The 23,267-nt window shown below is 31.1% G+C and overlaps 2 protein-coding genes across 3 annotated transcripts in view; one reads left to right on the top strand and one right to left on the bottom strand.

The window, feature by feature from the left end:
- Positions 1–9,359: 9,359 nt before the first annotated feature.
- LOC126736639 (probable Dol-P-Man:Man(7)GlcNAc(2)-PP-Dol alpha-1,6-mannosyltransferase) lies at positions 9,360–19,012 on the bottom strand. The gene is made up of 8 exons (XM_050441097.1): positions 18,727–19,012; positions 12,382–12,514; positions 12,152–12,325; positions 11,949–12,102; positions 11,742–11,886; positions 11,442–11,668; positions 11,139–11,384; positions 9,360–10,944 (listed from the first exon to the last, which is right to left on the bottom strand). The coding sequence occupies exons 1-8, from the start codon at positions 18,850–18,852 to the stop codon at positions 9,408–9,410; spliced, it is 2,742 nt and encodes a 913-aa protein (XP_050297054.1). The 5' UTR covers positions 18,853–19,012; the 3' UTR covers positions 9,360–9,407.
- Positions 18,279–23,267, top strand: part of LOC126736640 (uncharacterized) — a 22,894-nt gene continuing 17,905 nt past the window's right edge. Inside the window, exons 1-2 of one of the 2 annotated variants that reach the window (XM_050441100.1) lie at positions 18,279–18,395; positions 19,359–19,448. In XM_050441100.1, coding sequence (XP_050297057.1) covers positions 19,374–19,448 — 75 coding nt within the window. In that variant the 5' untranslated portion in view covers positions 18,279–18,395; positions 19,359–19,373. Of the gene's footprint in view, positions 18,396–19,192; positions 19,449–23,267 lie in introns of those variants that run through there. The other variant, XM_050441099.1, reaches the window with a different exon arrangement.

Raw genomic sequence — 23,267 nt, 5'->3', positions numbered from 1 at the left:
ATTTCTCCATATCGTTGTCTTTAATGAGCATTCTTAAAAAATCAATTAATTAATAAATTTATTTAATCGGGCCAACTTATAAGCAATATTAAGGGGCAGTAAACACTTTTATGTGTTAAGAGAGTAATATCGCATGTAAAAATAAAAAATATTTTCAAAGTTAAAGCAATTTTTTCCCATAACTTCTGGCGAATGTTTTATCGTGTAAGCAATTTTTAAAAAAATATATTTTTTTCACATTTAGTGCCTCACCCTCAGTAAAATTTCAAAAAAATAGATATATAGTTTTGAAAAAAAACATCTTTTGTGCATAACCCGTTTGGACGCGACTGACACCTATTTGTTACATTTAAAACAAAACTCACACAAAACTCCACTGGGCCAATTCGTCCGACAAAAAGTGCCTTCAAAGTTGTTTTTACGAAATAAAAAAAAAATAAAACAAAAAATTAGGGCCCTAAATAGCCTCGACGCCCAACCAAAGCCCACCCCGGAGCTGCGCCCCTCGATTATTTTAGGCTAGTTTATAACCAAGGGGCACTCGGTTTCCATAAACATAAGATTATTTCATAAATATTATATTGTTATGCTAAGGTGGCCACGGAACCAGTAGGTTCCTGGTTATACTATTTGTGGTATATAGTAACTTTGATTAGACGTAGATAATAAACATAACAGATTAATGGTTTCAGTTAAAACCCATGTTATAAAACACACGTTTTGTTAGCTGTTATCCTTGTTATTTGTTAGTGTTCAGACCGGTAAGGGGGAGCGTTCGGGGGCAAATCTTAGGCGTTATGGAAACTCCACTTTTTTGCAATAGACACTATTGAATTGTTAAGATTAAATATGGTTCGATGCAATAGATTTCCAAATTTTCCTTGAAAGCTCAATAAAAAGCACCCAATGAATTCTATTTAAACTTAACTATTCAACCCCGGAAGCCATTGTTTAACCTAAAGTTGGCCAAGCAATGGTTGTAAATACTACATACTTGTACATACACATAGCCGCACACTTTTTGTAAATTATGCAACACTTGTACCTTATAAGTGATTCAAAATTTGACCGATATGACAAGTTTCCATTCGCGAATCGCGTGCAATACGAGAACAGAACGCACCCCCATACCCCCATTAACTTACTTTTCATTATTAAGTTTCGTATCTTTGTCACCAGTTGACAGACGCGCTTCGTCTTCCTTTCTTTAAAAAAAAAATAAAAGAGATAAAAATAAAAGCTCGACAACGACTTATAAAAATGTAAATTGTTTCGATGTTCCTCAGCCACTGAAAATGTCAATTATTTGGCTTCTAAATTTCCGGGAATGCGGCCAACGAGGGCCAGCATAGATATTACAAAATTTTAAACTTCCCACCCTTCGGCGATAATTCATAAATGGTTTTTCGGTTTAAAAAAAAAACTTTTTAAGGCTCAACTAGAAAAAGGAAAAAATTGAAAATTGTTGACCCCAGGCGAACAAAATTTTATGTAAATGGGCGCTTAATCTGGCTTTAATTAACAGTACAATAAAAGATTGTAGAGCGAAAAATTATATTATAAATTATATTTAAAATTGTTTTAAGTGTCCATATTTATAGGCTATTATAATGTATATATTTTAGGTATAGATTGGCTATAAATTTTATAAAGTTAAATTTTATTATTGTAAAGCTAAAACAGTAAGCGGCTATATTTCGCATTTTTTTTTAAAGTATACAGTATGTCCTCACTAAGGACTCCTTAAACCTGTAAAATCTTAGTTGTTTTTTGACAGATTTTTGGAAAAAAATTATGGTTGAATTTTTAGGTTGGGATTGACCATTATTGTACTGGGTGATTAAGAAAAAGAATTTTAAAATACCGTGTTGGGGATTTCAATTCCAAAAAATTTCTAAGGCATTTTTTATATAAAAAAATTCAAATACTTCGTGGTTACTTTTTTTAATAAATAATGTTTTTTTTTTATAAATATAATTTGAATGACAAACTCCTGAACTAAAAAATTATCAATGAAGAAGATTAAAATTGATCGAAACTTTGGTAATTTTTAAACAGCAGGAAGTTTAATTTTTTATATTACTGCATCTTTCTTAAGGGTTTTAATCATGAATTTAAATATTCTATTGAAGTATTTAATTTTAACATACATACATAGTGCTGTAGACAGGTTTAAAATTTTAAATTTGATATTAAAAAAAATCTAATTTAATGCAATTTTGTAAAATACGAAACCAGTTTTCAAAATTTTTAAAAATCATAAGAAAATCATCACAAGCTTTCTCTGACAGGATTTATTCCAATAAGTTTAAATTAACCCGACGTTTCGGTACTTTCTTTCTTTAGTACCTTCTTCAGGGCTACAAGAAAAGGAAAAAAATATTTTCTTTTTCTTTTTGAAGCTACTGGACTTTTGGCTAATTAACACGTGATTTTTGTCAAAGAAAAATTGTTCTTAGAAGAATTTTCCTGTTTACAAATACAGAAATCTCATAGCAAAGAGACCAACAAACAAAAAAAACACACAGTTATGGTTTCACTCCATATAACAAAAGACTACAGGTGTTTCGCTCTAGCTAGAGCATCATCAGGCCTAGAATCAAAAATATTAGTCTAAAAAAAATAAATTTAAATAAAAAACACCAAAACCTTTAAAAGCCATTTCACAACGTTCACACTATGTAAATAGACAAAAATTTCTAGGTTATAATTATAAAATTAAATAAGAGAGTAGAACTAAACAATATAGACTTACCGAGAATCGAACCCAGTACCACAAGGTCAGAAGTATGAGTATAAAATTGTTGGACTATCTAGACACTAATACTAAATTACTTAAATGCTATTCTAATTATTAATCTTTACCTTATGTTTAATAATTATGATGACATATATCTCAATAAGTCTATGTTAAAGTTGTACTTTTTTGTATTTTTAGTTATTTTTATAGTTATAATCTAGAAATGTTTGTTTGTTTACACACTGTGAGCGTTGTGAGATGGCTTTTAAAGGTCCTTAATATTTTTTATTTAAATTTCATTTTGTTTAGACTGATTTTTTATTTTAGGCCTGATGAAGCTCTAGCTATATCAAAACACGGGTAGCCATTTATTATACGTTGTGAGATCGCCACTGCGGGTTCTCTTTTTATTTTTATTAATTTTTCTTCTTATTAAAAATTTATTTAATATCATAGGATTAAATCTTTAAGTCTTATTTTCCAAAGAAAAAGAAATTAAAAAATATTCCTTTTTTTTTAAGGTGCTTAAATATTGTGCCAAAAAATCACATATTTAACAGAAACTCGTACTAAAAAGACATAAACATTTAACAAAAAAAATCACAAATATGCAACTTGAATGTATAGAAATTTAATAATTAAACTAAAATTTTTAAGTATATTTTCTCTAAAGCAGTCGAAGGAGGAAATATTTTTGTTTTAGTAGGTGGAACAATTACTGTTAAAAAATTCCACAAAAATATACCAAAAATTTTTTTTTAATTTTTGTGATTTTTTTTATTATCAAGGAAGGAAAAAGTTATGGAAATTTATTTATTTCCTAATTGCTATACTTTTATACCCTCTTCTCTTTTTTTTTAAATTACTATTGCTATGTCTATTTATACCATAAAAAGGGAAAGATAATTTTTTGTTAGCTCTAAAGAAGATAGAAACCATAATACGTCAGAAAGTAACATCTCTGTTTTATTTTTTATTTTAATAAATCCAACAAACCCAAAACATTGAATAATAAATGAAATATTTAAAAAATATATTTATTTTTATATCTCATAGACGTTGTATTTTAGAATAATAAATTGTGCGTACAGGTAGGTTATTTTAAATATTTTTTTCCAAAAAACAAAGCTATTTACTCAATATTTTATTCCCAAAAGAGTGTAAACTTTATGGTTTACTTCAACATACTGTATATGTTGAAGTAAACCATAAAGTTTACACTCTTTTGGGAATAAAATATTGAGTAAATAGCTTTGTTTTTTGGAAAAAAATATTTAAAATAACCTACCTGTACGCACAATTTATTATTCTAAAATACAACGTCTATGAGATATAAAAATAAATATATTTTTTAAATATTTCATTTATTATTCAATGTTTTGGGTTTGTTGGATTGAGTATGCAGTACTTAAATCTTTTACAATTTTAGCTTACTTTAATCATATTTATTTAAAAAAAATAATACAATAATAAGATTAAAATCCACCTAGAATTGTTAACTCGTTCATTATTTATGCATTTTTCTCATTGACTCTGTATGTTAAAAGATCTGTATAATTATTTGTCATTAAAACATTTAAAAAATTATTTAAACCTTAAAAAATAAGAGCGTAAAAACTAAATTATATTAAAAATTAAAATAAGCCGAGCGGTTTTTTGCCGTAGTTTCATAATGTATTTATTTCCTCTTGAGGGGTCTAAAATGGAGAAGATATGTCATTTAAGATGACAAATTAGGAAGTAGCATATATGAAAAGTAAAACAAAAAAAGTAGAAGGTAATTTATAGGAAATTAACTTGCTGTGCGGGTCCTAAAGCTTCAAAAGAAATTTGAAAATAATAAACAATAATTTGAAAAAAAATTATATGAATAGTAGTTCTTGAATATTAAACCCTGAACAAATAAACGATTTTACAAACTTGAATATAAATCATTAAAAATAACCAACTGGGGATTATTTAAATTAAAATAAATGGTTGATAATCCTTTTTCAAAATTATTAAACCAGTCATAGGTGGTCACAACGTTTACCTTTAAAATCAATTTTAATTATTTTCAACTGCCAAAAATGATGATTTTACTATTAAATATTTAAATATGGTTTAATATAATCGCTTACTGTATTAGTTAGTTATGCTTGGGGACAAAGAAAATTACACAGTTGAGCCTATAACGTGAAAAAAATAATATATTAAAAAAAAATGAGGTTGTGGCTGATAAAATTTTTTTATAAATAAAATTGTTGTCGGGACCTAGTCACTGGTGTTCAACGCCACAAGGTTCCATAAATTTAAACAGTAACTATTTTAAGGTTAGGCATCACTAGAATCGAATAAGATTGTATATTTAGTACAAAAGTAAGAAAAAAAAATCGAGATAGCTCAAAATTTTTAATTTTAACCCTGCACCTCGTGGCCATTGGCAGAAAAAATTATATGTGTAAAAATTTGAGAGTATTTTTATATTTATATTGGTGTAAATCAAAATTTGGTATCGACAAAATTATTGTAGAGATTTTTAGGTTCATAAATTTAATAAATGAATTAATGTTTAGGAGTTTTTAAATAAATTTGTATATATGAAAAAAAAATTATATAATATATATAGACATATGACCCGGAGGTGCAGGGACGAAATGCATTTTGCGTGGAATAAAAGTGGCGGACGTATACTATATATTAACATATACGTACGAGGTTACTTATAAAAAAAAACCGTGCGAAAAAAAGCACCTTCCTACGTTGCTTTGGTTTTATTTTTTATTTAGCGTGTGCCGTATCCATGTTAAATTAGAAAATTTTACTATTTGGTGTACAGCAATTTTTTCGACCCGCCATAATTTGACTTTAAAAGCCATTTTACCGGTCGGTCGGAATGTTGTGACTGTGTTTTCATTAAGCAGTAATATATACATTTATTTGGAAACTGATTGTTTCATTTAGTTTTTTTAAGTAATATATCCATTTCCTATTTACATTCTAAAATTTACCCTACATTACCCTAAATAATAAAATTATATTAATAGCAAAAAGAACACGTTTAAAAAGAGAATGGGCCAAGAGAATCATATTCGACTTACTTAAAAACAAATTCAACTACAAGAAAAAAAAATAATAGAAGTTGTATTGCAGTGTTTGCAATTTATTTGGAACTATAAGTGTTAATTTTTTTTAAATGTTATCTGCATAAAGTTTTTGTTTTAATTCGGAGAATTATGCGTAATAATTATAATTACCAGAAGCGGCTCTCCTATTCTAAGCTCCTCTTCATTAAATTCAATCATTAAAAATTACTTCAAATGCAGGTAAAATGAAAAATAAGGTCCAAATCCTTAAATATGTAAGAATAACGTCGAATGCCTGGAATAAAAGAAAAATTAGTTTGACAACCCCTGAAGTCGCGAGAAGTACATTCTAGAAAGGATGAACAAAACCTGAAGCAAAAAAACTGTGTAAGTCTGAAATTAATTTTTGTATAACCGATTTATAACACAAAAACAGTAAGAGAAAATATCGGATTTAATAAAGCAATTCCAACATTTTGGTCCTTCCAGCCGGATTTTCTCTGTCTTTGGAATATGTTAGTTATTATTAATTTATTGGACTTTTTCTGACTAAAATTGTATCTGTCATGGTTGACGGATTACACCTTGAATCTGTTGCCTTATAAATCACTTTAATAAACATTGTTTACAATTGCAGACGAAACAAAATATATTGAGAGTCTCTCATATTATCACACTAGCTGAATGCCCGCGGCGTTGCTCGCGTGAAAATAAAAGAAAAGTCGAAGAAGGTCTCCAATAATAGTAAATGTAACCCACAATACATAAAAATAAAATCCGAAGCCTCGCCTCATTGATAGTACATGCAACCCACAATTGCCACGCCGTTTTTCTTGAGGTCAGGGGGCGCGATTAATATAATATAATTATTATAAAACCAAGACATAAATAATCTTAAAAATGATTCGTTAGATGCAGAGCGAGCGGTAAGACTGAGTCGAGTCACCTCTCGGGTATCAGTCTCGCATGGACCCGCCTTGTTGTTATGTCTACCAAAATATAAACAATACAGAGGCACTTTTTCAATCGTATTTATTATTCAGTTTTATGCCGCTATGCGATACTTATCATATCGCTAATAAGGGGTATTAGTATCGGTGGAATTTCAAAAATTTCTTTCGTATCCGGGGCCTACATTATAAAAAAACATTGTTGCAGTTAATTTTTTTTTCTTAAGTTGATGCCTGCGACTCGTTGGTGCGGGCAGTCTCCGTTCAAACTCCGAAGCCACGCCCCCTTAGTTCTCGAGGTCACGGGTAACAATTTTCCAATTTTTTACCCCTTATCGGTGGAATTTCGAAAAATCCGTTCTTATCTGGTACCTACCTTATAAAAGGAACCCATTGGCAAAATTTTACGTTTCTAGCTATTGTAGTTTGGGCTCTGCGATGATGAGTCAGTCAGTCAGGACAAACTCTTTTATATATATAGATGTTGTGCCTATTTTTTAAATAATTAGTAAACAACAAGTTAGTTACAAACGTGTAGTAAACTTTTTATTTTCGTCAAGCTATTTTAAAGGCTAATATATAATTATATAATAATCTAGTTAGAAGTCAGATCATTCTGATTTTAGTAAGGCGTCGATACAGTATATTACTCCATAATGCTAAAGAAACTATCTAAAATTAATGTGGGCGGTTCTATATAAAAATAGGTTTCCTCGTGCTACATTGACCGCAAGTTTAATGTATACATAAATGGAACTTGTTGGAAATGTTTTCATGATTGTAAATTTTCTCTTTATGCATGTCTTTAGTACGGTTGGACCTATGACTCAAAACTTACTAATAAAAGGAGATTCGACACGCCTTGAAAGTTATTGTAAACTTAATTAACTTCTAATAAATGCAGAAAAATAAACTGAATTGTAACGAGAGTGCAGGGACTGAAAGACAGATTTATTAACAGCCAATCTTTAGATATTTAATAAATGCTAAACCCTATCTTCCTATAAAAATAAAAATGAAAAAGTGCAAATAAAATTTTTGAAAAGTTTATTCTACAAGCAAAATTTAAATAGTTACTAAGAAGACAAAAGATATAGGAATTAATTTTAAAATATTAACTTTCGAAAGCAGGAGAAAACTAGCGAATATTATACAGTGCATCCCAAGAGTTATTTCTAAATTCATTTAAAATTCAGGGGTGTGTTCGAAAAAAAAACGCTCGGACCCGTCGATTTGTATTTCAAGTTGCGCATTTTTGTACGTGAAGTTTGTATATACAGGGTTGCTCAAAAATAAATTACGTCCATCAATTTCATTTTTTTAAATGAAAGCACCTTTTTTTTATTTCATCTTTGAATTTCGCGTGGAATTCTACGTATGTTTCATGCATCATGTCCTATACCTAAGTCAACAGTTACCGAAAAAAAGGCGATTCATGTAACAAATAAAAAAAGAACAAAAATTAAGTTAAATATTCAAAATGGTTGCCATTCACGGCTTGACAATATCCAAGGCGATGAATAAAGTTTCGTTGCACATTTTCAATCATTTCCGGAGTTATGGCATGCACTTCCTTACGAATTCTCCCTTTCAAGTCGTCTAGATTATTTGGCCTATTAACAAATACCTTGGACTTGAGGTATCCCCACAAAAAAAAGTCCATTGGTGTTAGGTAAGGCGACCTAGCAGGCCATTCGATGGGTCCTCTCCTTCCTATCCACCGATTGGGAAAGGTTTCATTCAAAAATGTACACACAGTGGCAGCAAAGTGCGGAGGAGCGCCATCTTCCTAGAAAATTAGTTCTTCGTCAGGATAGTTTGGGTCCAATGGATTTGGAAATAAAACTAGTAATGCTGGAACTAATTCAAATTGGAGAAAATCGAGATACACTTGTCCCGTTAAAGACTGTTCAAAGAAAAGAGGGCCTATTACTCTTCCACGCATTATTCCACACCACACATTTAGTTTTTGGTACTGGGTGTTTACCTCCATCATCCAATGCGAATTTTTCTGTTGCCCAATATCGACAATTTTGTCTGTTCACACTACTATTCAAACAGAACGTGGCTTCATCGGAAAAAATTAAATTTGTTACTAAATTATTATTTAGATTGCACATGTTTTGTAAGCGTTTACAAAACTCATTTCGCCTATCGAAATCGTCATCCTCTTGCACAGGAATAACTTTGTAAGGGTGATATTTGATTTGTGGTTTTTAACTATTCGGTGAACTATAGATTTCGCTATGTGTAAATTTGCCCCAATGTGCGACAGAGGAGTGCATGGATTTTCTTCCAAAGAAAGCAAAACGTCAAGTTATTCATTTTCATCTCCAGCAGGACGACGAGATTTCGGCAGATCTCTAACATGACCGGATTCTCCAAAATTTAGCCACTATTCTACCCACCACCTTTGGACGATCAGGATGGATTTCATTGAATCATTGAGCAACAATTTGAGTACGTGTTCTATCACCAAACCCAACCATGCACAGAATTTCTATTTTTTCTCGTTCCGTGTATTTTGACACACAAATTTTTCCCAAAAATCAACAATCCCAAAGGTTTTAATAATTAATAGAGGCCATACAAAATAAAACACAATTTAAGTAAAAACAATATAGTATAATTAAACAAGCAAAAATAACAAATTTACCTTATATACTCCTCCACACTGTCATCATCATCAACAATTTCAATAGTATCAACAATCTGATCAATAATATTAATTATTTTATCAATATTTTCTGTATTCTTCTTAAACTTTTTAACAATGCTTTTTTGGTTAAGTATGTCGGTCAATTGCGCATCATCCACTAAAACTTCATCTGTAACGGAAGGAGTTTCGTCATATACGTCCACTGCACTGCCAACTTCAGTTTCACCATCAGTTTCGTCCTCTGGTGTATCAACTACAAGGACTTCTTCAGATTTTTCTTTAATAACCTTTTCTTCAGATTTCGTTGCAGTTTCTGTAATAACAGTAGGGCTCATAGCATTTAGCAGCTCTTGCTTTATAGTTTTAGCTAACTTGGCTTTGATATATTCCTTATTAATAATATTCGGATTGCTTTCAATGATATCAATGATCTGCTGTTCGATTTTTGATATTTCATCTTGCAGGTCTGCCGGTTTATTGTCTGCATGTTTTTCCTCGACAGTTACTGTTGGTCGTTCGTCTTCTGTGACTTTCTTTCGTTTGTATTTTTGAATAATTTTCTTTATGTTTTGTTTTACATGTAATTTGCTTATTTCGTTTTCAGTTTGACTTGTTTCTGGAATAGACTTTTTATTATCTATTATTATTTTATCAGTTGCTTCAGATTTATTTTTTAGTTTAAGTAGGGGTTTCGGTTTCTTTGGCACTATAGGAGCAGAGTGAGTTTTTTCCTCTGATTCTGTCGGTTTCTTTTTATTAAGGGGTATAAAAGGTTTTTTCAAGACTTTTTCTGGTTTTTCAACGTTTAAATACCTCTTAGAAGGTTTTTCTTTATCATTGCTTGATTCCTCCTCTTTGCTAAGATAATCTCTTTTTCGCAAAATCCTGGATTTCGAATCCAATTTAAGCTCCTCAGATGGAATATTTGTTTCTACAGTATCAAATTCACTTTTTCTTACAGTTTTTTGAACGTCGGACATGTTTTCGTTCGGTTTTTGTTGCTTTCTCAGTTTTCCCTTTTGATCTTTTTCTGGTAAACTTGTAGGCTCTACCGGTTTATCGTTTGTTTCTATAAATGCAGACGGTTTTATTGCAAACTCCTCCTCACTTGTCCCCTTTTCATCTGCTTCTTTTGATGCAGAAACCATTTTACTACTAGACTCTTCAAACAATTCATTTGATTCCTTTATAGGATCATTTGAAGATTCCTCAATATGCTCACTATCTTCAAGACTCATTGGTAAAGGATTTTCTATAGCATCTAAATCGTCCCCACGCATCTCTAAAATATCTTTAAAATTTTCCCTTCTTCTTAATAAGTACAAAACAGGTTTCATTTTGATTTTAACAGGGGGTATCGTTAAATAATTAAACGAAATTTGATGAAACGATTCAATTGTGTCTATGATATCATGAGTGGCAGCGAGAACTTTTAGATTAGAGGCAAATTTACTTTTTCCTTCTTCTATTAGGTGAGTGAACTTAAAAATTTGTAGGTCAGTCGTTTTTATGTTTTCAGATTTGTCATATCTACAAGGCAAATATATGGGGCTATAGAAACATGTTTTTTAATTCAGACAAAAGTTACCAATAGATCATATTATTGTAGTCAAGATTATTTATAGGATAAAAACAGGGATTTCTATATGCTGGCATCTATTGATAACTTAATGGTCCAAAATGATAAATTCATTGAATTTGAACTGACTGAACTGTTTACTTACATCCAAGATGAATTTAACTGTGCAAATCGCGATATTCCAGTTTGGGCAGCCAAATTAGCAATGTGAACATGAACATGCGGTTCATTCCTTGCCAGTCTATGAAGGTGAGAAATTGCGGTACCTCCTGGATAGTTGGTACCAGAAACACTTAGCAAAAACAGAGTGAACATAACATTTACTGCCAAATGACCCGCAACACCCATCGATAAAAGATTGTATATGGGAGATTTGTCCTTATTCTCCCATCTGAAAAAATATGTAGAAAAAGACCATAACTTAAAGGTACCATAACAGTAAACTTACATTCGATGACAAGCTGATGCAGCTGCCACATTTAAAAATGGAAATACATAAATAATGAATCTTAACTCTTTATGGGGTAAAAAAGAGTATAAAAGCACAAAAGACAAGGATACTCCGACCAGTTTTCTCACTCTTTGGTCCAAAATACAGCCCACCGGAACTAGGAACACTGATGCTGCAAGACCTCTAGGTATTGCCGAGTAAAAGTACCATAAAAATGGCGAAGTCTTTATAGAAACAGTTAAGGAATTTTAATTAGTTTAATGTGCTAAAAACAGTTTAAAATATTTTAAAGGATACTCCCCAATTGGAACTCTTATTTAAAATGGTGTTATACCATAATACTTCTCCCTCTGGCCATAGTAATCGACCCCAAAAAATGGAATCTACAATTACTGTTAATGTTAACAGAATTAAACCTCCTGGAATTGCTATTTGAACTAATCTGAAAAATAAATAGTGTTTTAAGAAACCGATTTTTCTCTGTCATATAAAGCACTTACTTACTCTTTGATATCAATTCTCTTATAGAATAAGTCATACAGTAGAAGAATACCAAAAAATAATGCTAATTCTGATCTGAATATTATAATTGATGCCCCAGAACATAATATGAATATTTTTTTCTCATTTTTTAGCCATGCATCTAATGCCAATAGCACTAAAAACCAAGAGATACATTTATGAATATTTTTGAAAGCAAAACTTACCCAAAGGCATCACCATTATATTGGGTAAAGGTCGGCTCAAGTAAAACATAAAATGACTTTGTGTAACAGTAATTGCCATAAACCACTGCAACCATCTTGAACCAAATTGTTTTTCTAAAGTATTGCTCAGTCTTTTAAAGCTTAGTATAACAGTACAGGCTAATGTAGCTCTTACTGAAATGAAAATTAATATTACTTAAATGAATGTTGATTTTTTATTGAACACTTACCTATGTATTGAGCCCAAAATTTATTCAAATTAAGTATTTGTAATAGAAATACTAATGGTGAAGAAATGAAGGAGATAAAGAGTGGACCCAAAAATGTCCTGGGAACAACTCCCGGAAACTCCAGATGGTCATACTAAAATTTTTTGATGATATAAGAGTACAGAGAATTTTTATCAATAATGTTGGTGCTAATAGTAGAAGAATTTATGAAAATAATTTAAAAAGCCTAATACTTAAATTAAATCGTATTTGAGTGGTATCGTCGTTTTGTTTTGCCTCTTGTTAATTGATTTAACGAAAAATTTTAAAAATTCCAGTACCCTGATGCTTGCGGATGATGTCAAACTTTTTAAAGGTATCGAGTCTTTTCATGATGCTGCTCTTCTAAACGAGGATTTGCAATAAATTTTTAATTGGTATGATTTTAACAAAATGTCACCTAATATTAATAAATGCCATAAAATTACTTTTTCAAGACAGAGAAAACCTATAAATTTTATTTTCTCAATAAATAATCTTCCAAAAGGCTCTAAGACAAAAGTTTCAAACTTAAAATCTGAATGGATTCAAAAATCAATCAAGTAATAAATAAGGCAATGAAGGTGCGTGGTTTCATTCAGAGGTCAATTGTCTATGTTTACTTTCAGAATACTTTATTGCTCTCTTGTTATACCAATTTTGAAGTATGGGTTAATTGTTTGGGCCCCATCTTGCAATTGGTATATTGAACAGCTTGAAAAAGTCCAGAATAAACTCTTGAAAATTGCTGCAATTAGAAGTGGATGTCGCAAGGACAAATATATTAGTGGGTGAGGGATAGTCTGAATTTGCCTACACTAGAGTCAAGTGATAAATGGCTTCTATGGAGACTCCTCAGTTTTTGTCACTTTTTAAACTTAGAATTCCTTCTCGAAATATCAGACAATCTGAAACTTTTGAAATACCATTTCACCACACTGACTACGGCATGAATGAACCAACTACACGATTGCTTTGCAGAGCTAGTGGTCTGCTAGGACAAATAAATTTGTTTGATTCTAAATTTAGTACTTCTAAGCAAAAACTAAAACCAGATTTCGTAAATTGTCCTTTCTTTAATCATGGTCCTGTATTTTGTGTTAAATGTACTTATTGCTTACTGTGATTTTGAGTGACACAAAGTGTAATACTTTTCACTAAACTTAAATGTAATTTATTATATATTTCTATAATTACAATGTAAATGGATTTTTTTAACAAATAAATAAATGAATATATTTTTTTAAAACATGGGTTTTCAAAAATGGTCATAGGTGGGTTGTATATTCTAGATGGTTCAGAGAATACCTTGTGACACAATTGAGGACCTTTGGTCTAACTACACATCAGCCAAAATGTTAATATTTGGTGAATATAATCTACCCTTGAGAAAATGGATTAAATCTAATGAAATGTCCACATAATTAGTAAGCAAAGTACTTGACAGATACTAATAAGTGTTTAGATATATCTCACGTTAATTCTAGTCCTAATTCATGTAATGTAGTTTTAGATTTAGCAATTAGCGTTTAGCAATTTAAGAGATTTTCTTGCTTACTTTGTGAAATATCTATTAATCATCCTAAAACTCTGTAAAAGGAAGAATGGCATGATTTTAGGAATACTAACTATTTGGGTTTTAGCAACTATTTGACACCGTTCAATTGGGACACTGTTCTGGGCCAACTAAATATAAATAAAACCTTTGAACACTTTTATGAGGTATTAAACTTTGGAATATCAAATGTTGTACCTGTAAAATGCTTTAAAGGCTCAAGCTGTCATTGATATTTTAGTGTTGAGTTTAGAAGCATGAGCATTATATGGAAAAGGGCTGCCCATAAACTCTATATGCAGTTTAGGTCTAGTGTTGATTATGCAAAGCTTTCTGAACTGATACCTTTATATAAGAGACTAGATTGATAGAGATATCTATTTAAATCCACAAAATGTTTGGAAGTATATTAATGAAAATCATAACAACTTATTGGCCAGGATCTTTTTTGAAGATAAAAATTGTAGATGATGGCCAAAGACTGGTTGATTCCTTTGTGGACTTTTTCTATACAGTGTATTTGCCAGAGAATAGTGATATTGTAACAGCTAATTACAACTGCGAACTTAACTGTGAGTTGAGAGTTAACCATCTTATGTTAATAGGTATTTTGGATAAAAATCTTTCATTGAAAAAATCTAGCAGTGGTTCAGAATTATTATTACTTGTTCTAAAATTGTTAGTATAGAATTTGATAAGTACTATTAGTCAAGTATTATTTATATTATTGAAGAAATCATTAATTGATAATCTTAAGATCTGCTTGACTCTTTGAAACCCTGTTAATTCGGCTGAAAAATTTTCTGACTGGATGATTTGGTCCAAAAATGAAAGAGGTAACATCTGGAGTGACCAACCTTGATCTTTTGCCTTTGTTCTTTAACCTTTTTATTAATGATTTCAGCAAAACTTTATATATTATACTCTTTTATAGTAGCCTAATATTCACAGATGATGTAAAACTTTTCATAATAATAAGGTGAGAAAATGTTATATCTTTACAGTCAAATTGTAATATTTGTAGAATGGATACACAATAACCATTAATATCTAAATGTTAACAAATAGGTACAACTTTATAAGCTTTTATACAGGGAGTGAGACAAATCTCTCGTTAGCCTATGCTATTGCATAGATGGCATCAAGTTGCTATTGATGGAGGGACTATGAGGGATCTTGAAGTCATTTCTGACCAAATCTCTCTGTAAGTTGGAATCCATTCAAAATAGATTTGTGAAATATTTCGACATGAGATTTGACATTCAAGTGAAATTACAATCACCATCATCTAGAAAAAAATGCATGGCTCTAATATGCGATTAATAAAATCATTAATTGTTTGGAATAGAAATCCAACACTTGATCATTTTGGAGACTCACTGCAAGTTTGCAAGAAGAAATATAGTGTGTTAGATATAGAATAGAATAGACTGTAGTTTATATTTATTGATTTATTTATTTAATAGACGGGATCAACCCCATTACAAAAAAAACAATATTACAAAGTTCAATAATTACACCTAACCATAACTTAAAATAGCTAAAATACAAATATGTTTTTACAGGCAAACCAACGTAAAATCAACAGAAGAGTTTATACAATCTCTCTAATTTGATTCCTAAAACTAGACAAGACCATGCCCACAACTTCAATATCCTCATGGTTGATAATATTTAAGGTTCTTTCGATAGGGGAGTGAGTGGCCACAGAATAAACGATCTCACAGAAGCGAAGGCTTGCGTCGGCTCCTTTGATATCCGTGAACCAGTTTTTTATAAGCCCAACTGCCAGATGCACCCGGCGCAAATACACTGAGAGATCTCGTGAAGTTATAGTAAACGCATACACCGAACGAAGTGCTTTTATTTTTAAAATCAAAATGGTTATATTCATATAATACGGGAGCAAACTACAAAATTTAGTTATATTTCCAATAGGATTTTTTTTTGTTAAGGCTTATATTGGTCCTTGCTTTTTAGAATAATTATAATAATTATTATTTTTATAAAAATTGTTATTTGACTGTTTTGATACACGATAGAGGTGTAGATTAGTATACTTTTAATTTGTTTTGGAATGGAATTTTTGTGTTAGTTGTTTTATGATAATGGTAAATAATATTTGCCTTTAGTAAGGCACTAGCTGAGAAAAAGTTTGCTATTTGTGTGATGTTAATATGTTAACAATATACAAATACATATGTACATAGGTAGGTATTTTTAAATTAAATTTTAGCTTTTGTTAGCTTTTGCTTTAAATTTCCCCTATTTGTAATCTTTAAATGGATGTTTATTTTTTATTATGAGAGAAATAAAATTGGATAAGCAATAAAATTTCCGGGCATTATCATAATGCCCGCTTATAATGCCCTAGGTGTGATAGCAGGTATTATTGCTACCATATCATATTCCGTTACTAAAGTATTATAAATCAATAATAGATAGGTAAAACATAAATAAACTTTTTCCAGCGACGCTTTTGGCAAAACAACCCCTATACGCACAAAAAGTTGGCATTTTAGTGTTTTTTTTTAAGTTTTTAGCACAACACAAATGAAAGAAAAAACAAAGTCACAGAGCACAGAGTTAAACTCCAAAACAAGGTAATGTGTAATACCTACTTAACAAAAATTAAATAAAAAACGGCAAATTACAAAATATCGCAAATATACACACTAACGCTCTTACTAATACACTAATTATGACCCGATATCCCACGTGGGCGATGACAGTTGTACCCGTTAGAATGGGGGTAAATAGGAGGAGCCTGAACGAAAAACCGGTTCGGTAAAAAGGGCTAGCGAGATCGTTTATTCTGTGGAGTGGCATAGTTGGTACTGTGAAAAGGCAAAGCAAATAGTCGGTTTCATCTCAAGAGTCTTGAGGGGACACCGAAGCTAATCCAAGAAGGTCGGGGCATACAATCAGACCATTAAGAAGCTTAAATACAAAGGTTAAATCACCATGAATACGTCTTTCTCTCAATGTTGTCATAGCCAGCACTTCCCGTGCATCATCATAAACATGATCGTTCGGTATTTCAAAATTTAATTTAAATAGACAAAATCTTAAAAACTTATTCTGAATCCTTTCAAGGGCCAGACAGCTGTTCATGTAATAGGGGGACCATATCATTGAGCCATACTCCAATAAAGAAACCACCAAAGACACATACACTCTCTTACAGGTCTCGACTGATAGCTCTCTACAGTGACGCAAAACAAAACCCAGAACCCTGGAGGACCTAACCACTATATTATTTATGTGTATATTAAAATTTAAATGATTGTCAAAATAAATGCCAAGATCCTTGATTATATCAGAATAGTGAACAGAGCTTCCCTCTATATTGTATCATGTTACAACTTTTTTACTTCTTTTGTGAATACTAATATAATTACATTTCTTTATGTTTAAGAATAAGATATTGTTGAAACACCAAGTATTTAGCCTATTCAGGTCATTCTATAACAAAATTTGGTCTTTGGGAGTCTGGATTACTCTATAAAATTTCAGGTCATCTGCAAACAATAAAAAGGCACTATTTTCAAAACACATAGCTATATCATTAATAAAAATGTTAAAGAGCAATGGTGAGCAGTGTCCACCCTAGGGTACACCAGAACATACATTGATATTGCTGGATCTAGCACTACCCAATCTAACCTGCTGAGTCGGGCCTGACAAGAAGCTTGTGAACCAGGCAACTATATGATTGGAGAAACTAAACACTCTAAGTTTCTTCTGCAAGATTCTGTGATCGACTCTATCAAAAGCCTTGGAAAAGTCTGTATAAATCACATCCATCTGACATCCCCTCTCCAAGGCATCCAACAGATCCTGCTGATAGATCAACAAGTTAGTGATCATAGATCTGCCCGAACTAAACCCATGCTACTGATTAAGCAACAGCTCCTTGCAATAGAAATAAATTTGGTCGTAGATAAAACTGTCCAACAGTTTTGGAATGGCTGACTGGATGCAAACGGCCCTATAGTTGCCTATTTGGTCATTATCATCTGATTTAAATATTGGTACCACAAAACTATGCTTACTATAATGAAGAAAAGAGTGCTGAGCCAAGGGATTTCTGAAAAAGGAAGAATAGAGAGCGAGAAACAGTACAGACACATTTTTGTAAAAAATATTTTGGTATCCCATCAGGACCTGAACTAACTTTGGCCTTTAATTTTAAAATGTTATCAAAAATTAAATCAACAGACATTTGGGGATTAGTAATTGTCATATTTTCTCCCACCTGTTGACCCATATAATAATTGTTATTTTTATTTATATTAGTATTGTAGACAGTTGAAAAAAACTGGGCAAAACCCTCCGCTATCTGTTCGCAACCAGGAAATTCATTATCACCATAATACATTGAATTTGGAATTTTATTTACTGCCTTCCTACTGTTGAGGTGATACCAAAAGCTTTTAGGGTCAGTATACAGTAATCGGTCTAAATTTGAAATCCTATATTAAGTTTTGTTTGTGTATATTTTACAGTTTTATTCTATTATTATTTTAGATGTTTTTATACTGTTGCCTTCAGATAATAGTGTAATTACTTTTATATAATTGAATGTTTATGAAGGCTATCTCATATATTATTTAACAAAAAAACATTTTTTAACAACAGGGCATTTTTTAAATACAAACAGAGCATAGAGAGTGAACAAGTCTGATTTGCAACAGAATAAATAATTAAAGTAGGTTTTCGAAGATATTCTGTGCATGTGATTCAAACGAATTATGATGTAAATCTCTTACCTGAGAGAGGTTCCACTTATGATAAAGTATGTCATGTATAGCCTGTAAGTTAAAACTCTCCTCAACTTTTGTGAATGGACAATAAACCAGATGTGCCGCGGCAATAATCAACATGATTTGAGACATTTTTGTTAAAAGTTTGTGACCCGGATTATTGTATTTACGGCCCTATTAATATGCATGGCCACTTGTGCGCTGGAAATAGAACATTTAATTATCAAAATTTTTATTTTTATCCTCTAGCTTCTAGTCCCCCAAAATCTAAAAATAACAAAATATAACCTATCTTTAAAATGGGCGTGGCGATATCGTGATTATGGCGTTGTGGAAGAACTTACGTAATCATTAAAGTTACGTGAGTTTAGCGGGTGGCCTATGAAAGGATTGAATCCAAGGACAAACTGGCAACGATGTCACGTGTTTTTATTTCGATATGTCATTCTATATTTTGAGGTTAATAGATAAATTGTCTTGTTTATGTTTTTGAAACTATGAACGGATTCCCGCTTTTCCCAACGTAAAATAGAATTATTTACATTTTAATCTACTCAGATTTGCCATTTATTAACTTTGTTGACATAAAGTAGTAGATTCAAATGAACTTACTGATCTTCGAAAATATTTGTCTTTAGTTAAACTCTTGAAGAATGGAGAATGAATCTATGGATTTTAGCAGTGTGCCAGCAGAGCCTCCAGATTTGGACCTAATAGAATCTCATATAGTATCCTTTTATCAAGCATTTTTTCACGTTAAAATAAGGCATATCTTGTGTAAATATGTCATACCTATCTGCTTTGTAAATGGTTTTATTTGATTGGATAAACTTATGATTTTAAAAGCAGATGGAAGGGTATATTACTACTGCTTTTTTTAATTAACATTAAGAACTATAGTACTACTACAAAGAAGTGTATTAATTTGACCAATGCTATATTTATAGTTTGGGAAGCTTTTTAATTGTTGCAACCAAACACATAAAATGATAAAATGAGGCACATAAAACCTCTAAAACAATAGTAAAGTATAGTAAAACAATATATTAAAGTTGTTGATTAATTTACCATAAATCATAAATAACATCAATTTTTTGTTAGAGAGAGGAATACACTACACCATGTGTTTCTTCCACATTCATTATCCTTCAATTGTAACATAATTTGTCTCCTGCTGTACATAAAAAAAACACAAATTTCTTGATAGCACCCAGGTATGCAAACACTATATTAAGATTACTTTTATATAATATTTATTAAAGTCCCATTTTTTCTTAGTATTACATCTTCTTGTTAGTCTAGTTTAGAATAGTTTCAAATTTGGCCACATAATAGTACTGATATATAAATGATTTAATTCTTCTCTTCAATAAGTTTATGTCCTTAATTTGCTTTGGTTAAATGTTGTAAATGTTAGGTCAAAGCCAAGTAATAAATTTGAAATTTATGTTTTATGTTCTCGCCATTTAGTAGTCTTTCAATTAGTTGATTTCAGTTAATTTAGTTTGACTTTTATGGATATACATGAAAGCTGTGTGAATGAATATATATCATTCTTAAATTATGGATTTCTGCAGAAAAAAGTCAGTTTGATGGCTATCTTCTAGACTTATGATAAATTTTTGGATTACTTTAAACTTTTTTAAATGAACAAATCACAACTTTTATGAGATTTTTATAAATGGTCTGTATTGTAGTTTTTTAGTAACTGCCGTTTTAATGTATAAAGTTATCAATTATTAATTAATTTTTGTTTTGTTGATTGGGTCTGGTATGTGTTAAACCACTCTCAAAATTGTTAGTTTGAGTTAGATTAATTATCACAGGATTGAAAGTGTTTTTAAGACATCTATTTTATATCTTTAAATAAATCCTCAATATCTTGTTTATGGCCATATCTTAAGTCTTCAGTAGTATATTCTTTATTTTCCTATTGCATACGGTTCTAACCTATTCTAAAGCTTTCTTGAAGCAATATTACTATATTTCTTGGGGTAGTATCATCTCTATTTCCTTGTATATAATTGCTAACTTATTCTAAAGTAAACATTGCAACAATCGAACATAAAATTGTTATAAAGCACTATGGCAGTTTAAAAATTAACCGTTAACTACTAACAAAAAATCACAGTTCAAGCACAAAGCAAACATTACATGCCCAGATATATTACAAGGTCAATCAGAGACCCCAATTTACAACTACTTCACTTGTTTTGAGAGAATTTAATGTTAATAATAATAATAATAATAAGCCTTTATTTCCAACAGGCAACTTGCCCAATAACAGGAAACAGTTGCAAAACAATGAAAAATATAGTTAAAAAAAACATACACAAACAAACCTAAAGGAATGAAAAGAAAAGAAAAAAAGTAAAGTAAAGTCACATTCTCAAAAGTTATCCAAAAAATTAGAATAAATAACTATTAATATGATATAAAAAACCAATTATAAAAGTTTAACAAGATAATCACATATTCGACAAAATTAAATTAACTGCAATATACCTACTAACTATAACTTAAACACATGGGTCTTAATCCCAAGAGTAATGATCCACCAAGGTATCGACAATCACATGAACCGGAGAGAAATTTATATCGCGCATGTGACAGATCCGATTAAATATAGCGCATATTGTATATAGTGGCGATTTCAACAGGATGTTAGTATGTATAGGCCTTGGCAGAAAGAATGTTAGGGGATGTCTAGCATTAAGCCTAGGCACCATGAAATGTACACCAGAAAGAAGTACAGGACTATCAATGAATCCATTCAGTAACCCATGCAGGAATTTTACAGAGAAGATCATACTTCTGAGATGTAATGGATGTAGATTGAAGCGTTCCAATAGTTGCCGATGATCAAACCCTCTTACCGGATATATGCCATCCTGCCTGAAGGCCAAAAACTTAGCAAATCTACGCTGAACAGATTCAAGGAGACCAACATGATTCTGATAGAGAGGGTTCCATATAATGCAGCCAAACTCCAGTTTTGATCTCACAAAGCAACAGAAAAGCAGTCTTAATGTAGATTCCAAAGTAAAATTCTGAGAACTTCTAATTATGAATCCAATCCTTCTCAGGGCTGACTTGACTATGTCGTTGAAGTGTGGAACGAATGTAAATTCAGAGTCAAAGGTTATACCAAGATCAGTAATTTGTTCTAATCTACTCAAAATAGTATCATTAATAAAGTAATTAAAATTTAAGGGTGTTTTTGATCTATCAAGCCTAACCTGTTAACAGCGCACTATACCTCCAATGTATTTAGACAGTTCTGAAGAAAAACATAATCCTCCAAACCATATACATTTAAATATAGCTTCAAATCATCGACAAAAGCCAGCCTATGATAAGTGAGTGACTAATTAAATAATCTCCCTGAAAAACAATACTGAGTTAATTTATGCAGCAAAATATAGTGATCTATCTGATCAAAGGCTTTTTGGAAGTCGGTATAAATAACATCGACTTGAGTATTAAGATCAAGTGATTCACAGATGTGGCTAGACAGACAGGATAAGTTAGTAACACAAGATCGCCCGCTAAAAAATCCATGCTGGTCTACAGAGATGAGTTCTTTTCCGTGGCTAAATAGCGACCGATTCAAGATAATTTCGAAAATTTTTGAGAAGTTACAGAGTAATGAGATTGGACTGTAGTTCACGATTTGATCAGAGTCCCCTGCTTTTAAAATAGGTATTATTTTAGCAGTCTTCCAAATTTTAGGGATTTGTTCTGTTGACAGTATTAAGTTGAAAATGTAAGGTCAGCGGATCAGCCAGGACACCAATGCAATCTTTAACCAAGAAGCTAGGCACACCGTCTACACAAGATATTAACTTATTTTTGAGTTTTTTACTAGCCAAAATAATCTGGGAAGCATCAACGTTGGAAATGTCAAAGTGGGGCACATTATCAGACGTCGACGAATGGTTAATGAAATTTGATTGTATAAATGCCTCACCAAAGAACAGTGCAAAAGCATCAACTATGTCTTGTGGGTCTTTAAGGCTCCGCATCACGGCCATGCGAAAATATCATTTTAAGGGTTTAGAAATCCGGGTATAATTTGAAAATCGTTAAACTTTTTGACTCAATTTTTTTTTTATTTTATGGATAAAGGATCAACACATGTCTGTAATTATATGAAAATCTGAGGATATGCCTAGAAATATATAATTTTGTTAATCAAACATTGTTGATATTCAAACGCCATTTAAGAGTAATTATAAATTTTAAATTAAGTTTAAACATAATTATAGACATCGACCAAACCTTTGTCTAAAGGCTAGTCAAATTTTTAAAAAAAAAGTTAAACCATTGCTGAAATATTCGCGGATTTCGAGAGCCTTACAAGTGCATTTTTACTAGCAGCGACGTGGCGGCCTCTGCTGATTATATGAGTACTTGATACTTGATGAGATGGGTGGTTTTCAGGTTCGTATTCTAAATATTTTATTTAAATTTAAATATTAGAGTCATATTGGAATCAGATCTATATGTTAGTAAAGGCATATTTGAATCAACTAGGTACCCACTAT

Source organism: Anthonomus grandis, chromosome 5, assembly GCF_022605725.1.
Source record: "Anthonomus grandis grandis chromosome 5, icAntGran1.3, whole genome shotgun sequence".
Classification (NCBI taxonomy): domain Eukaryota; kingdom Metazoa; phylum Arthropoda; class Insecta; order Coleoptera; family Curculionidae; genus Anthonomus; species Anthonomus grandis.
The sequence above is the reverse complement of the archived record's forward strand: the minus strand, read 5'-3'. Positions and strand labels throughout refer to the sequence as shown.

Coding starts and splice junctions, on each gene's coding strand:
- LOC126736639 (XM_050441097.1), bottom strand. CDS start 18,852: ATGTCTCAAATCATGTTGATTATTGCCGCGGCACATCTGGTTTATTGT. Junction 12,103..12,151: donor TATAATGGTGATGCCTTTGG/GTAAGTTTTGCT, acceptor CTTGGTTTTTAG/TGCTATTGGCATTAGATGCA. Junction 11,887..11,948: donor AAGAGAATTGATATCAAAGA/GTAAGTAAGTGC, acceptor TTTATTTTTCAG/ATTAGTTCAAATAGCAATTC.